At 44.0% G+C, this 17,586-nt stretch overlaps 1 protein-coding gene across 2 annotated transcripts in view; it reads right to left on the reverse strand.

Annotated features, from left to right (window-relative positions):
• The window catches only part of Adamts18 (ADAM metallopeptidase with thrombospondin type 1 motif 18), a 145,326-nt gene extending 137,809 nt beyond the window's left edge, over window positions 1–7,517 (reverse strand). Inside the window, exons 1-2 of one of the 2 annotated variants that reach the window (XM_037206290.1) lie at window positions 6,824–7,517; window positions 3,353–3,666 (exon numbers count right to left, since the gene is read on the reverse strand). In XM_037206290.1, the coding sequence (XP_037062185.1) occupies window positions 3,353–3,666; window positions 6,824–7,103 (594 nt within the window). In that variant the 5' untranslated portion in view covers window positions 7,104–7,517. The remainder of the gene's footprint in view (window positions 1–3,352; window positions 3,667–6,823) is intronic. The other variant, XM_028869781.2, reaches the window with a different exon arrangement.
• Between the last annotated feature and the right edge of the window lie 10,069 nt (window positions 7,518–17,586).

The raw sequence follows: 17,586 nt of genomic DNA on the forward strand, positions 1-17,586 counted from the left end.
TCTCCTATCAGTGTCTGGATCAATTGATGAAGAACGGCCATATCCTCTGGCATGTTAACTTTCTGACCAGTCACTCCAACAAGCCTATAAGACACAAGTCCATCTGCTGACCCCTTGGATCACCTACAATGGTCAGAATCCATCACTGTTGCTGTCAACTAAGCTTAGGGGAGTTATGAGCCTCCCTCTTGACCAAAGATACTCCATAGTGTCTGTAGGTATCGAGAAGAGGGAAGACATGGCCATTTTCTTTATCCTCATCTCTCACTGCCCTCTCAATGTGGTACCTTTAAAGGTTTTCACATAACGTGCTTTTTCAAAACCAAAGAGATGATATCAGAGTTTGATAGCCACAGTAAAGAGGGTACTGAGCTAGTAAGGGTGTTTTGCTTAGAACCCTTGTTTCTCTCCACTGAGAAAGGAACACACATCACTATTTAAGTTGAAAACATGCATTATATATCTTGTCTATATACAGCAAAGAGAACATTAAAGAAAACATATAAATAGCCAATACACCTAAAGGTGGTGCTTCACTCGTTAACCATCAGAAAGATGCAAATTACAATGTGGCATCTGATTCACACCTGCAAAATGACTAAGATGGAAAAAGCAGACAGTGTCAAGTATTGGTGGGAATAGGAAGCATCCAGAACTTCCCCACATACTATTAAGTGTAGATTGGCACCGCCATCTTGAAAAGTTGATTCACAACACCTGCTAAAGCTTCACCTCTGCCTACCTGGATACAGCTACTTTACTCTTGGGTATCTGTCCCACAGAATGAGAACAACAACAACAAAAACAAGCAAACAAACCAACCATTATGGGGTCCTCACACCTGGAAGTATATTATGATTCTATTTAAGGAACAATTTTCAATAAGCCTAAATAAATCACATAATTTGTTAGGACAAAATGGTCACCTCATGTGGACAGTAACGAAGGCAGGAACAACTGAGGACCTTCTTGGGGGCACTAACAATGTCCTGTTTGATCTAGGCTTACAAATATGGATATAAACTTTGTGAATATTAATCAAGTTATATCTTTAGTCTTTGTGTTTTTCTATATGTACATTTTAACATTTCTATGCAGATATTACCCTTCAACACAGGTTACAAAATTAATATGGATCAGGGTCACCACTTGCCAGTGAGCATTCCATCCTCTCTCATCTTGTTTCTTACTGTGTGGAGTTTAAGAATTGCACAGGTGTTTGGTGGGGGAATGGGACAGGGATGGTAGCAAACTTATGATAAATAAATTTGATTGTTCCCCACCTCTTACCTAAGAGGCTCTACCAGGGTCAATAAATTAGATCACCGGAATCTGATGCCTGGAGATTGTAATGATCTCAGAAGTCATCTCACTTTGCTGATGAGAGCCAACCAAGGTCCAATGATGTCAAGGTAACTAAGTCCATACACCTGACTTGTTGAAAAGTAAGGACAACCTGTGCCTTCCACAGGGCAGACCTCAATGTCAGTTGCTTCTTTCACACTTGTGAAAGGGGGAAAATTTTAACCCATTTCATTCTTCTGCCTTAGATGATAATTTGTTCCCGAAAGATCACCTGATGTCTATTATTGAGATAACTGATCAGAATCCCTACCACCCAGAAAGAGCAGAATTCTGAGTACTGAATATGGAGGTTACATTTTGTAAAAATGAGAAAAGCTAGAGGACTTCACACATAAATTTTTTTCTCTCAATAGGCCTGGGGTGAAATCTCTCCAGTTATTACTACTTCTATTACATTTTCAGTTTTTATTTATTTTTTATAGATGGTATATGTGTGTGGGTTTGTGTGTGCCACAGCATGCATGCAGAGGTCAGAGGAGTTGGTTCTCTTCTTCCATTAAGTGTGTGCCAGGGATTGAACTCAGGTGATGAGGCTTGGTGGCAAGCATCTTTACCTACTGAGCCAATTCACAGGCCATACTACCCGTTTTAGAGATGAGGAAACTAAGGTACGAGGAGAACCCTACTAGTTGGTGCTGGTTTGACAATGGGAACCTGAGTTTACTGCTGTTAATTGTATGAATGTTTGGAATGAGATAGTCTAAGGCTCTGTGATGGAATGCGTAATCTTTGAAGACTTTCAGAAATTGAAACAGGCAGAGAGAGGGAAACACAAGGAAACTGTGCAAAAACAGCAGAAGACTCATTACAATAAAATAAACAAACAAAAAACTATGTGTCCATGCATGTGTGAGCACACATGTATGTGTGCAACCATGTCATAATGCATAGGGATCTGATGAGCCAGTCATCATTCAAATGAATCTAGATTAGTTGGGAATTGCTAAATCATTGTTTTATTTTGTAATTTAAATACACTAAAGAATATAGTGACTGTGGTTATGGTTTTGGCTGAATTTCAGGACAACACTATGGAAAAAAAGTTGTTACTGAAAAATCTTAACCAGTGAAGAATAGAGGAGCCCTCATTCACTCCCAGTCCACACCCCAAACCACACCTCTTGCTTAGGCAAGCTGTATCCCACATGGACACCCCCCAAAAACTCCCAATTGGGTTTTCTCATATGTTCCATCTTCTGGCCATGCCACAGCATGATCACCATGTGTCTCTAATACCAACTCTGCTGTCAGTCTGAGATGTTTCTTTCAATGAGACATGAAATGAAAGCCTAGGATGCCATTTACTGCCTTGTATATTTGATTGGATTCTGAGTATCGTTTACATGGATATTCTTGGCCTGGTGTTTGACATAGAAAGATTATACAAAAAGGAAATCATGCTTGTCCCAAGTGCTTTAAAAAGGCCTGGCTCCCTGGGTACCGAATTTATCCTGCTAGTCCACACACACCGCCCCATATTCTAAGAGGATGCTTTCTGTAAGCAGTGCACCACCAAAAGATTTTTAGAAGAAAAACAAAAGAGTCCCCATTCCATCAAGTTGAAGGTAGGTTAACTCTGGCTGCTGAGTGCAATTTTAGATTGAAATGCAGTTTTCCCCTTTCAAAGCAATGGAGACGCATGTAGCCTGTTAGATTTATAGAATTCTTGGTCTCCCAAGACTTTGCAAAGCGAATGGCATCCATCAAATTAATTTCCTTGGGGATCGTCTCAAACATGGAGAATGAAAGGGTCCAGGCCATTAAACATCAAAAGAATGCTCTAAATGCTCATTAAAGTTCTATTATATTTTCTTTTTTTTTCAGAGAGCAGATTAGATTAATTCAATTGAGAATATTATACGTATCAAAGCTGACAGTGTGAATGTGTGGAGTTGGCTGGAAGAGAGCTTAATGCTGCAGACATCTGTTCATTCAAGTTACACAAAACACGAAAAGCGTGAGCTCCATTAGACTGAGGCAGACTTACCAAGCCGGCACACGTAGACACAGCAACAGAGGACGAACTGTCATTTCTGATAAATCCCTGATACAAACACTGTTGCACCTCAGGCTCCCGAGTCTCTGAAGCACCGTCCTTTCCAAGTACCTGGACTATAAAGTGGCTGCTCAAGATCGCCGAGGGCTTAAGCTCTAAGTGTAGATCCTGTCCAAATGCTGAAAAGCGGTAGTGCAGGCAGCTGCTGGCACCGTGTGCCGAACGCCTTTTCCTGTTGTGCAAAATGTCGTGTGAGATATATGACCCGCCCGAGTCCACTTCTACCGGCGTGACAAAGACGTAATCTGTAATGGAAAAATTAGGCTGTCAGCACCCAGGGCCCACGATGCCAAGGGGTCAGTTTCCAGCAGGCTGCCCCAAAGCCCACAAAAAAACCTTGTTCCATGCACCTAATAGCGAAGAGAAGTCAGAGAGGCTGGTGTGCACTGCATTCTGTGCCACCAGGGCTCTGCCAACCTAAACTCCTATACAGCTACAGCTGTGGAGGGGACTCGGTAGTGAAGCACTTGTCTAGCATGTAAGAAAATTCTCCTAAACCTATAAGCTAAGTGCAATTCTGATCAATTTCAAAGATATTTGGGTGAAAGGTCAATATTCAGTCTGAAAAGAAATACAGGGACTCTTCATGTATTAGCCATGGAACAGCTGTATGTAATTGTTTATTATTATTATTATTATTATTATTATTTATATTATTATCGACAAAATTTAATCAATATATAGCCACAAAGATTAGTAAGTGGGAGTTTTTCTTCTGGGAGATTGTTAGTTTTGTTTAGGTTGAACTGGGGATGGAAACCTTTCTGGCAGAGTTCAAACCACAAATAACTCACAAAGTATGCAGCTTCTGATGATTCCTGGGCTCATTAACAAGGGGCAGTCAACTCTCTCTCCCACTGCTACTACACATGAGAACAGGATGCCAACACTTGGATCTCCTTTACAGTTTCAAGCAGCTTCCACTGGGGACTCTCCTGTTTAATCTGAGGCCTAAAGCACAACCTAGGCAGAAACCCGCCTCCAAGCCTTCAGAAGCATCCTAGATAGAGGTTGATGTTTTAAACTGCTCAGACATGTTGGAGGGGGTGTGGCGGATCAGGGACACCTGGAAAGGCATGTTTAAAAATGCCTTCCCCCTGGCTCCCCTGAGCAGCACTAATTGCTGTATGATCTGGGGGTGGGGGTGGGGAGGCTGGACAGCTAGGAAATAATTTGCTGTGGGAAAGAGCGGAGTCAGTACACTGCTTTCTTTCACAAAACATTGGAATTGAAAAGCATCGTCCCAGAAGATGATGTGGAGCATGCCCTGTGCACATTAAAAAAAAAAAAAAAAAGTTCTGGGTTTCCACTTTCGAGGCACAGAATGGGAAACTAATTTGGAAAGTGTTTAGAAAGATTCCGAACAACTAAGAGGCATGTTTGAGTCACTTGGGTCCTTGGCTCCCAGAAGAGAAAAGGAAAAAGAGAGAGAGAGAGAGAGAAGAAATTTTCCTTCCCTGAACAGTCAACAATAATGAATTGAAACATCATTTAGGAGATGCTAAGGAATCAGGAAGTCTTACAGTCTATAGGGATCAATACACAATATTCTAATTAGGCTGACATTAGCAAAGAAACCCCAATCTTACAATATGCCTTGTTTCTTTCTGGACCATTTGTGAGTTTTTAAGGTGTAATCAACTCTTTTATGGCTCTTTTCACCCTCTCTTCTTTTAAACTAGAAATACCCTATCATTGACAAATTTTTCAGAAAATAAAAGGAAAAATGTGTTTCCCTTAAAATTGAGCAGGACACATTTTAGTTCTCAAAAATTCCTGATATGTTGCTCTGCAGGTATGTAGCTTTTGATTAAAGCCAGCCTTCCTTCCTTTTTTTTTTTTTTTTTTTTAAAGAGAAGACTTATTTTCTCCATCTACCAGAGTCAGAGCTGACTACATAATAGTCATTTCCAAAATATGTTCCAGACAGTTTCTACAGTGTGTGTTTCTTACCTCCTTGTGCACAGCCATCTGAAACTCCACCTACCCTTACCAGGGAGTGTTAGCCAGCCATCCCAACCCCTTATCCCCTACCCACCCCAGACACCTGCTACAAGTTTGTTTCCATTCAGTCCTGTTTGGGAAAGGGGCCAGTGAGAGGTCCCTTGTAAAGAATGATGTGCTGTGTCAGTTCAGGTGCTAACAGGGGCTGGGAAATGTAGCTCAGTGGGTGAGTTCTTGACCAACCAACATGCACGAGGCTCTGGGTTCAATCCTCACTACTATATAAACCAGGTGTGTTGGACATTCCTGTGAAACCAGCATTAGGGAGTGGGGGAAGGAGGATCCTAAGGTCAAGGTCATCTTCTCTGTAGCTAGACTACATAAGATCCTGTCTCCAAAAACAAAACAAGTAAGTCCTTATAGGCCATGCTTGGAAGAGAAGGGCGTGCTGGCCATTAGATCCTGGTGAATAGGAGGGAAGTTTTAGAAACTTCTGACAGACTCTGAGTGGACAAAAGGTAAATTTCACACGAGAGTGTGCTGCTGGGTCTCTTGTCCTCTCACTACCCATTCTCTGCAAGCCTTTGTCCCTAATTCTAGCACCTTCCAGTCCCAGAATGCCTCCTTGCATCTGGACAAGAGGACTCAATCCTACAAAGATGACAATTTAGAATCCAGAGAAATCCATGTTGGCCAGTAAAGTCTTGCTAAAGAGCAAACATGAATTGTTCTTCTGCAGCTGGTGGGAAACGCTGGAAACAAGGGTTTCCCCCTCTGGGAGTATCGCAAAGTTAATAAATGAGAAAAGGTCGAGTGTACTCTGGACCTTTGAAACGAGACAGGGGGGACGACGATTTAAGAGACAGAAAAAAGGACTTAAAACACCTTGTGCTAGCGCTTTCCACCAAAAGGCATCTTTGGATGTCCATGGTACAATGTCAGTGAAGAAAGAAGGGAAGGACGAAAGCGGCAGGAGGGGAAACGGGGGGGGGGTGTGTGTCACCCCCTCTCAGCCTCAACTAGAGTTAGTTTCTGTGGCTTTCCCAGGGGAGGAAGGAAACGAAGGAGCCTTTTTATCAGTTCCCTACTTGGTGCCCACTTCCTTTCTAATTTCTTACTTAAGTGTGGATTATTTTTCTTAACAAGCCATCTGTGAAGGAGGGAAATTGTTTTCTCATCTATGTGACTCGCAGCTTGAGGCATTGATTTTTCTGATAACTTCACAGACCTTGCCACGTTTCTCCTCTCCAACTAGGGAACTTTTTTTTTTTTTTTTCGGACAGCACACACCTGCCAGGTTAGGAGGTGCACCTTTTCTAACATTTTTCTCTCTTGAACACAAAGGGGACAGAGTGTGAGGGGTGGGGGAAGCCCTTGAGGGATGGTGGGAGAGAGAGAGAGAGAGAGAGAGAGAGAGAGAGAGAGAGAGAGAGAGAGAGAGAGAGAGCAAATACGAACCATCATTTAATCCGCTGCCACCGCTGCTGCTGTCACTGGCTAAGGCGACGGCCACCGAAGCACAGCAGAGGCAGCACAGCTGGAGCGCCTGCAAGAGAGAAAAAGGTGACACCCGTGTGTGAGCAGCGCCGCGGGTCGGATGCCTCCCAGGTCCCGGCTGTGCGGCGCGCCCCTCGGTGGTGGCACCTGCCTTGGCCAGACGCCGTAGTCCCGCGGGGCCCCACGGCGGCCCGGGACCAGCGGCCCGGAGGGCGCACGCGAACAGGAGGGCGCACTCCATGGTCAGGTGCGGACGCGGTGACTGCTGGAGGCGCGCATTGTCCCCGAGGGCCGCGGAGCCCCAGGTGCGGCGCCAGGTGCGAGTCGCCGCTGCAGCTCACATGGCAGCGCTGGAGCCTGTGAGCCTCTTCCCTGATCCGGCCGCGAGAGCCTGCGACGCTTTGGGGGTACAGGGGTCTCCCAGAGCCCGGTCTGCAGCGCCCGTGGTAGGGAAGCTCTGTCGGTGATGCCCGCGGGTCTGCTGCGCGCGTGTCGGTGTAGGGGTGATTGTCTGCGGCTCACGCAGAGCAGCGCCAGCTGGCTCCCCTAGCGCACCCGAGCCTAGCGCCCGCCTCTCCTCCGCTCGGTGATTGGCGACCAGAGGCTTCCCTGGGCTCGTCCGAGCTCCTGTACTGCAAAGGGCGTGGGATTCCTGGGCCTGGGCTCCGAGGGAGGGGAAGGAGGGGGCGGGGAGGCCGGGTGGGAGTCAGGGGAAGGGAGGGACCGACGCACAGCCAGGAGAGGGAGGGCAGCGCTCAGGGTCCGCCTTGAGATACCAGCTTAGGGGCACAGAGATGAGCTGAGAAGCTGGAGGCTCAGGTAAGGGGTGTGACTTCTGGACAAGTCTTTCAGTGATGGCGAAGAAACCCAAGGTTCGCTGGAAACTTCCTGCAGTTTTCTCTTTTGCCGCATCCCCGGCCCTACCCTGACCATGTGGGAATCCTGAACCTTTGGTAAAGAGATGTGCAACTTGAAGCTTGGATGAACTCTAGGTCACCCAACTGCCCAAAATCCCACCAGTAACCAAGATATCTAGGGCAGCTTGAATGAACAGTGAGCAGTGAATAGCTAGTCACTGTCCCCAGTATCTGAAACAACCCCCACCCCCTGCTCTGAGGTGGCTTTCTCCAGGCTTTCTCTTCTACAAATTGAATCTTGTCCCCAGATACCCAAACCTCTCTATATTGGCCCTAAGAAACAGACCTTGTCGTGGACATGAGGTGCCTCCTATTCTGTATGGCTATTCATTTACTCAGTGCGTTTATTTGATTCTTTTGATCCCTACAGTCTGTAGTGAGGAAAAAAAAAAAAACTTTTTCACAGACCAATGAGAAAGATCTTTATTGGGTAGCTCAGCTACAGCAAAACAATAATAGAAGCTTGTGATCGCAAATACCATTAAAGAGCACAAACAGGGTCTTAAGCAAAACAGACTCTAATTGGGGTGTGGGGGACTTGTCAGACATGAGACATCTCTAAGAGATACCACGGGGGTGGAGGGAAGCCCCAAGCAGTAAGTCAGTTTTTCAAGAAAGAGAGGACTAGGATTTACCCGCTAAGAGAAAGGGTACAGCACACATGAAGCGCTTTTGAAGCAGAAAAGGTGTTTGCCATGGTGGAAGCGTTAAACAAGCCAGAGACAAAACCATCAGGTGGCTGGATGAAGAGGGTCCTGTAGTGTTGGCAGAAGGTCTGTAAAGCATGCACGTGTGCAGGATGCAGAAAGCGTTAGATTTCTGTGACTGTGTGTTGTGTGAAGGTAGTAGGCAATATCAGTTCCAAATATCAGCCAATGGGAAGCCTGCTGAGCATGCAGACAGACCAGAGGTACCCAGGCAAGTACAGGGAAGAGAGCTAGGTTACTGTTGCCAGCATCAGGCTGCAAAATGATAGAACTTAGACCAGGGGTGGTAACAGAAGAAGACAGCCCTGCTCAGTCCCCTGAATACCATTTAAAGGAGGTCCTTGTCCATCTTAGAAAAGGTGATAGGTCAATATACATAGTCTAGTTCATCGAATGCAACAGTGAATGATAAACCTGGACTGTAGAAGCAAATGTGCACATATCTGCTGGAAGGATGAAGCATGGTTTCAAAGTGAGAAGAATCAGGGTTCCATAATTACTGGGGTTTCCTAGGACCCCTATCTTAAAATATGTTAAACAGGAATCACCATGCTATATCTAAATGGTATCCTAAGAACTTAGTATATTTTTCTAAGCATTTCATAATTAAGATTTAAAAGAACAGAATATTTCCATTACTTTGTATAATATGTTATGTAAAACTTACATGTGTATCAAAACTGTCTATGACGCTGAGCCAGGATCCATAGGGAATTGGACCCAGAGATGAGCATCCAGCAGACTGTGACAGGGGTGACTTAATGCATTAGGTGACTTCACCAAAGAGCTGGACATTAAAGGAAATTAGACATCAAAGGCATACAGTAAACAATCACCCCACCCACCATGTCACTAACCAATAGACTGAAGGAAAAGGGAGACTTGGGTCAACAATGTTGTAAGTAACAGCACCAAGTGAGCACCAAAGGAAACTGGAGGGGCACTTGGCCTGTCCCCAATCACTTGGCAATAACTGTGCCCCTGGCGAGTATTCTTCCACAGACTCTGATGAGTTTGCAAGAAGTTACTCACATCCTTTCAGGCCACCTCTTTTTGTGGTTAAGTTCAAGGCTAGAATCCAAGGCTCATAGTTAGAGGGAATATAGTTCATCCTGTCATGAAAGGTAGGCAACAGGGTACATTGTGTCCAGTCAGGAAGCAGAGAGATGAATGTTGGTGTTCAACTCATTATCTCCTTTTTATTCAGTCTCAGATCCAACCCATGGATGGGTGCCAACCACATTTAGAGTGAGTCTTTTCACCTCAGTTATTAGCCCATCCTCTAGATTGCTAACTGCCACACAGAAATGCCCAGAGGTTTATCTATCAGGTTATTCTAGATCCTGTCAAATCATCAGGCAATCAGTCTTAACGAACATGGTGGGGGGGGGGGCGGGAGGAGATGGAGAGACAGGTCAAACTTGCAGATGTTCTCAGACTGAGGGTGAGGGAGTGCTTGCCCCTGTGAGAACATGAATGAACAGTGTAATTCCTAATCGTAGTCTTCTCTCCATCAACATGGAGTCATTAAAGGCTCATCCACCGAGGCCCTCAACCTCCTTATTAACCAAATGGGGGTGGTTCATCCCCCTCAGTGTCTTTCCAGTTCTTACAATCCAATAGATCTCAGTCTTCTACGTTTCAGTTCAGCTTCCGAGACTTATTTCCTATATCACTGCAGATATAGCAATCAAAATTCCTATTGTATTAATTTACAAATGAAAGTGTCCAATCTCTCCTTCAGGGTTGATATACAAACATTTGCAAAGCCTTGACTTCTGGGATGACTTTATACATTCAATTTCCTAAGAACTGGGCCTGCAATATGTTTGCACTACCTCTAGATGGTGACAGAGGGTCGTTAGCCCAGGGTCCAGCCTTGAAGCTAGGGATATTTTGGAGCACTTCTAAGTCATTTGAAAAGACTTTGGAAATTTTAGCTTATTTTAAAACTGAAATCTAAAACACTGTAATAACCATTAAAGTTCATAATGAACCAACAGATTTTTTTTTCAATCTTAGCCCAGAACATGGCACGCAGATGGTCCTCATATGTGGAAGAAGAAAACGGGGAAGAGCTAGAGACAAGGAAATGGGAAACAGGAACATTTGACATAAAGAAAAAAAGATTTAATTTCTTTCTCATTACCCTTGCTTTAAAATCAACGGTTAAAAAGAAGTTGGTTTTATTTCTAGTAACATAAATTTAACCTTCTTTTCCTGCAAAGCAATATTTCTTTGGTAATATACCTTCTGCTGTCCGGGTCAAGGAATATGAGGCAAACCCTACTCTCTGCTTATACTTCTTGCTGTCCCTGATCCATAAAGATGCATGTATCCTTCCCACAAAGTGAAACATTCTCATCACGGTTAGCTTTCTGAGCCGGCCATCTCTTGATTTTTGTTCTCTCCCACAGGCACAGTGAGGGACACTGCTCCCCAGCCTCTGAAGAACTGAGTAGAACACTTTGTTAGGTTTTAGTGAGCAGTGGCGTATCTCACGTTTCCTGTACTTTCATCTCTTGAGGAAAATCCCACCATCTCCGAGTAATGGAAAGGATAAAGGATAAGTGAAAACAAGACGTATTTCAGCCCAATAGCCAAAGGAAGAAGAAAACCCAGACACAGGAGACTAGGCAGATGTTAATAGAGCACTTGAGTGGGGGGCCTGATTTCAGATCCCCCAAAACGCTGTAAAATACTAGGTGAAGTAATAGAATGTTTGTAATAGTGTACTTGAAGATTGGAGGTAGACCCGGGAGGATCTCTCAAAACACACTAGACAGCTAGCCTAGAAGATGTGCTACAGTTCCAGGCCATTGAGAATCCCCGTCCCAAACAGAAGGTGGGAAGAATGGAAAGAGCTGGAGGACATCTGGGGTTGTCCCCTAACTTATATGTGTGCTGTACACACATGCACCCATACCAATGAGCATACCACTACACGTGAGTATATACATAACAATTCTTCCCTCCCCCATAAAAAAAAAAACATTTCACCCTGATATGGATACACCCCCTTGGAGACCTGGGAGGTAGGATTACTTCCCATTCAGCATCTCAGAAATGGGGCACAGGTAGGAAAGTTGTCTTTAAAGTCAGTAGGGAGGGAAGAGAGTTTCTGATTCTGCCTCCTCTATAATCAAATTACCCTGAAAGATAAGGAGCACAAAATAAAGGATGCAATTCAAGCCAATTACAGAAGCCTTTTACAATAACTATTAGTAACAGTATGGGAGATAGAACCTCAAAGTCTAGCAACTAATTTTCTAACTAGGGGTTATCCAACACAATTCAGGGAGTCAGGCCTTGGCATGTAGGCCTGTAATCCCAGCTACTTAGGAGGCTGACTTGGGGGATTCAAGTTCAAGGCCGGCCTGGGCAATTTAGTTAGACTTGATCTCAAACAGTAAGAAGAAGGTAGAGGGTGTGACTTGGTGGTAGACCACTTGCCTTCCATGAGTGATTCCATTGGGTCTGTCTTTTGCTAGGCCCTACTCTCCAGTCTACTCATGCTTATGACTTAGGGATTCCCAGTGCATCTTGCTCAACTTCAGTTTGGCATTACATTTTATTTTCTTATTATACAGACATTGAACCAGGGTTCTCTAGTTACCTGTATAGGAAGGTCCCCCCCTCCTCTTTTTTGTTGCTGTGGATCTTACTCTGCGTGCGGTATGCTTGCTTCCCTACTTCTATTTTTAGCCCTTTCCCAAGCTCTACCATTAAAAGTTCCTTGCTTGCCAGAGGCTAAAGAGGTAGTATTAAAACGGGGCTACTTATTTCCACAAACAAATTCAAGGCCAAGTTCCGAGCTCGTGGAAGAGTAGAATACGTACTTTTCAAAAGCTCTGGAAAATATCAAGCCACCTAGGAAGGACAAATAACTTCTCTGTGCAGGCACCCGTCTCTCCCTCTTACCCATCATGCACCAGGGGGAGTTTAGACATCAACTCCCCCTGAGCCTCAGGCCTGGAGCAATGGGGACTGGTAACCACCATTAATCAGAATCACCTGGAACAATGTTGTAACTATACATTCTTGGCATCACTGTGAATAGTCCAATTAAGTGTGTCTGGGTTTCCGATGTAACTAAATATATTACAAAACAGTAATTGGGACCCACTGTACTTCCACTTCTGTTTGGATGCCAGCGCCACTTCCTACTGTATAGGATTTAAAGCTTCCGGATTCCCCCTTTTCTGTTTACACATGCAGAGAAAGGCTAGCACTGAAGAATATGGAAAAATGGAGCAGAATTCTTGCTGTAGCACAATGTGATATGATGAGTGGTAAGGACCTGCGGTTTGTTTGATTTGATTTTGGGTTTGGAGAGAGTGATTCATGCCCTCAAATTAATTAATTAATCATTTCCTTTCTTTTAGTTTATATGGGATGCATACTAAATCTATATGACATGAAAATTGTTTTTTGGGGAGAGAGATAAACATCACCCATTTTGTCTCTTATGTAGAATCTAAGTTTATACACACACAAATACACATGACACTAAATGCTTAAGTGGAACTTTCAGGGGACAAGCAAGGAGAAATAAGAGAGGGCAACTGGGTCAGTGAATATGTATAAGAATGTCACAATGAAACCCATTGTTTTTATCATAATAAAAATAATTAATTATCTATATATAGTAATACTTTCATGTTGGACAAAAATCATTGGCCCAAAAGGTAGACGCAGGGAAGAGCTGCTATATATAATCTTTCACTGGTAGTGATCTACCCGATTTTATACTAATTCGTTTACTGAGTGGTAGTGGTGGGGCTGTTGGACATGTGTATATACTGTGTGTCTACTACCTCAGGGCTCATTGGAAAGGTTGGGCAAGGCAGTCAGGTACTACATTTCACTTCTTTCCTACCTGCAATGAGCTCCTAATCACAGTCACATTTCCTTCAAATAAAAGTGCAATAGAACTTGAAATTAATGAATAAATATAGAGAAATAGAAAGTGTCCAAATGCAACCATTAAAAATTCTAGACAGATGGAGTCATAAAATAGCGAGGGTGAGCCAGCCCCTGGTACAATTCATCTTCTTTAAAGAAGAATAGCATTTGAAGGTGCTGGAGTGGGCCACAGTGACTAACAACACTTGTAGAATATCATTTTAAGACGTGTTACAGTTGTTTATGCTGTAGTACATTCGTTTAATGATGCAAAGATGTGTCGCATTCTTTTATGTGGCATTTGTTTAACTTGTGAAGCTGTGTTACTTTGCCTGTCTAAAACACCTGATGGCCTAATATAGAGCTGAATGACCAATAGCAAGGCAGGAGAAAGGATAAGTGGGGCTGGCAGGGGAGAGAATAAATAGAAGGAGAAATCTGGGAGGAAAAGAAGAAAAGATCAAAGAGTGAGAAAAGAAGGAGGAGGGCTTCAGGAGCCAGCCACCCAGCCACCCAGCCACCCAGCTACACAGCAAGCCACGGAGTAAGATTGAAAGAAAAGGTATACAGAAATAGAGAAAGGTAAAAGCCCAAAGAAAAAGGTAAATGGGCTAATTTAGGTTAAGAAAAGCTGGCAAGAAACAAGCCAAGGTAAGGCCGAGCACTTATAAGTAATAATTAGCCTCCATGTGTGTGATTTATTTGGGAGCTGGGTGGTGGGCTCCCCAAAGAGCAAAAGAGCCAATGAATAGAAACAACCAACAACAAACACTTGTTCCTTTTTCAGAGGATTCTAGTTCCATTTTTAGCAACAATGGTCACAGCTTACAACATTCTGTAGTTCCAGTTCCAGGGGATCTTCCAACTGGTATGTGCAGAAGATCCCCTGGAACTGGAACTAGAGGTTGTTGTAAGCACACACACACACACACACACACACACACATACACACACACACACCACATATAAAAGTGAAATAATTGAAAAATAGAGGTATAGCATTTGAAACTAAAAGCTGCTTACTCCCCCCTCAGAGTGTTCCATCCTCAGCTGCCCAGTCCACTGTCCTCTTTTTATTCTTGTCACATTTAATGTGTATTCATCAACTCTTTGCTTTTATGTCTTTTAAACATTGATGCCCATAGATATGTGTCTTTCTCACTTCTCTTCTCTTTTTTCATAAGATAGTCTCCATCCCAAGAGACACACTACTGCTGCCACCTTCAGGAGTTCCCTGGGCTTAATTTCCAAATATACAGCTAGACATGTTGACTGTTGACATTCTGTCATAGTAATGGAGCAGGGAAGGTCATGGGACCCTCACCTGAGTATCCAGCCACCATTTCAAACCAGATGTGTGCAATCTGGCATAATTGCACATGGTCTCTGGATCTTGGAGAAGGATTAGAGGATATAGGTGAGGAAGGACCAAGGAGGAGGTCCCATCTACATGGCCATGGGAAATCCATCACTCATGCTGGGTGCAGACCTTCCAGTGTGTCTGTTGTTAGATCAATTTTTCTTCCTGCCTGTGACCACTTACCCACTGCTCTGTAAACCCAATAGTCTTACAGGTTCCTCACAGTGAACTTTGATGGACTGCATCTTAGTTTATCATTGGGTCCTTCGTGAAGGTTTTGGGAAGATTTTAAGTCTCTCCTAGAGAAGAAATTTTGGCAACACCACCCCTGAACTGGTAACTCCCAGACTTGTTATCCCAGCTCAAATTTCTCCTGTGCTCGAGACACAAATTTCCAGACATTTTGAGGACATTTTTACTACTGATGTATCTGAAGTGCCTGAAACTTTGTAGGCACTGAATACACACCATCAAGCATGCTCCATCTATGTTCCAACTTCCCAGGATCCTAGATTCTAGGGTACAGGAGGTAAAATGAAGGAAGGGGTCAATTAATCCCCAAATCTGTCTTCTAAGTAACTCAGCCTCAGTCTCTCTGCATGTACTCACAGTTATCTTATTACTAGCCATTTTTATCGGTATCCTGTAGGACTTAACAGTGGAGGTGCCTCATCTAGGCAGACTACCCTGATTGTTTTGACTGGACTAGGCTGGATGAAAGACTGTATCCACAGTCATCAGTTCCTCCATGACCTCTGTCAGGTCACCAAGACAATGCAAGAGAAGTCACAGGCTCCGCTCAACTATGCTGCCAGATGTTAAAAGCAGATATTTGTTCCTAGCATCAAGAATAGGATAAGCATGCACATGCCTTGATAATACACTGCATGGAAACCAGAAGGAGAAAGCACCCAGCCCACTGAATCCAGCACAGAGCCAATCAACCCACTGTTTTAGTTAGCTGCAGCCACAACGAGACACAACCAAAACCACCTGGGAAGAAGGAAGGAACCTCCATGGAGGAATTGCCTCCATCAGATTAGCCTGTAGCCACATCTGTGAGGCAATTTTTAAATTGCTAATTGATGAAAGAGGGCCCAATCCACTGTAGGTAGTGCTATCCCTAAGTAGTTGGGCCTGAGCTTTACAAGATACACAGGGGGCGGGGGTGAAAGGGGGCAAGCCAATAATCATCATTCCTTCATGACCTCTGCTTCAATTCCTGCCTCCAGGTTCCTGCTTGAGCTCTGCCTTGGTTCCCCATAATGGACTTAAGCCTTAAGATGAAATAAACTCTTCCCTTCCCAAGTTGCTTTTGATCATGGTGTTTATCACAGCATCTGAAAGCACAATAGAACATCAGCTATGGCTCCCTGGAAGAGACCATTTCCATAGCTCAGTGGGTTCCACACCAGCCTGTGAGCCATATCCAACTGCCTCATTTGTTTTAACTCCCTCCTTCATTCCCCAAATTTTCCTCATTTTTGTTCCCTCCCCTACTCTCTAAAACACACTTGTCTTTATTTCCTTCCCTTCCTAGGTGAACTGTGTTATTATGAATACCTTGAGACCAACTCTGACTTTCTTTAGCTACCCCCACAACAGATGTTCACATCTTAGGTGCACCCTGGCCAAGTGCCTCTCCCAGAGGTATGAGTTAATGGCTATAATACACAGTGGGATTGGTTTTAAGGACCCCTGGCTTCAGTTGAGAACCAATCATTGTCCAGCATCTCTATTATGCGGTCCCGACCATGGCAACATTAGCATCCCTTTGGTACGAGAAGGAAACACAGAATCCCAGGCCCCACCCACCTGGCTGCTGCCCCACGCGCATTAGTTCTAGATTCCCAGTGAATGCACAGACTTTACCTGTCTGGTAGTGTCCTTCTAGAGCGGTGCTTCTCAACCTTCCCAGTGCTGTGGCCCTCTAACACAGTTCCTCATGTTGCGGTGACCCCAGCCATAAAATTATTTTCATTGCTACTTCATAACTCTAATTTTGCTACTGCTTTTAATTGTAAATATCTGATAAGCAACCCCTGGGAACGGGCCGTTGGACCCCCAACGGGGTCAAAATCCACAGGGTGAGCACCATCATTCTAGAGTCAAACGGACAGGACCTTGACAAGTAGTTGGAGTATAGATGGAAAGTCTCTTGTCCTCAGTGAGTGTCTGTGTCCGTATCTACAAGATGGTGAAAATGTAAGTAGTACTGTCTCACACAGATAAAAGAGCAAAAGGGATCAGCTTTTGTGTTGTTTACTCTTCATTGACAACTAAACTGATTAATACAACCATAACCAGGAAGTTTGTCGTCAGGTTAGGTACTTACGAAGTGGTAGCCTTGCTACTATCTTTTTTTTTTTTTTCCCTCTCCTCCATTGTTCCTCTGCCCACCATAGTGGCGCTGTGGAACAGGGAGCTTTTATTCAGGAGGAGGCTTCTAGACCCCAGATTCCTATCCAAGTCAGACATTTCCACTCTTAAGCATGCAGACGATAAAGGTTCTATTGACTCATCTGCATTCCCAGTTTCTCCCTATGATCTGTCTTCTCTGAGACCCTGTCCACCTGACTACTTGGTGTGTCCATCTTGCAGAGCATATTGTGTAGGAACTACTATCCATTATCCAGACCTTTTCTTTCTAAACGTTATGTGGCTACTGAGCCCCTATGCTAAAGGCTGGCTATTTTACAGGGCTGTAGGGCCCATTTCAAGAACCAGATATTTAGAGCTGATGGTTAGAGCTCGCACAGCTTAAATGAGGAATTAGTTTAAGGAGTTCAAGGTTCCAGAGGACAGAGATGTGGGTAAAAGCATAGTTCTTATTTT

Source organism: Peromyscus leucopus, chromosome 5 (genome assembly GCF_004664715.2).
Source record: "Peromyscus leucopus breed LL Stock chromosome 5, UCI_PerLeu_2.1, whole genome shotgun sequence".
NCBI lineage: Eukaryota > Metazoa > Chordata > Mammalia > Rodentia > Cricetidae > Peromyscus > Peromyscus leucopus.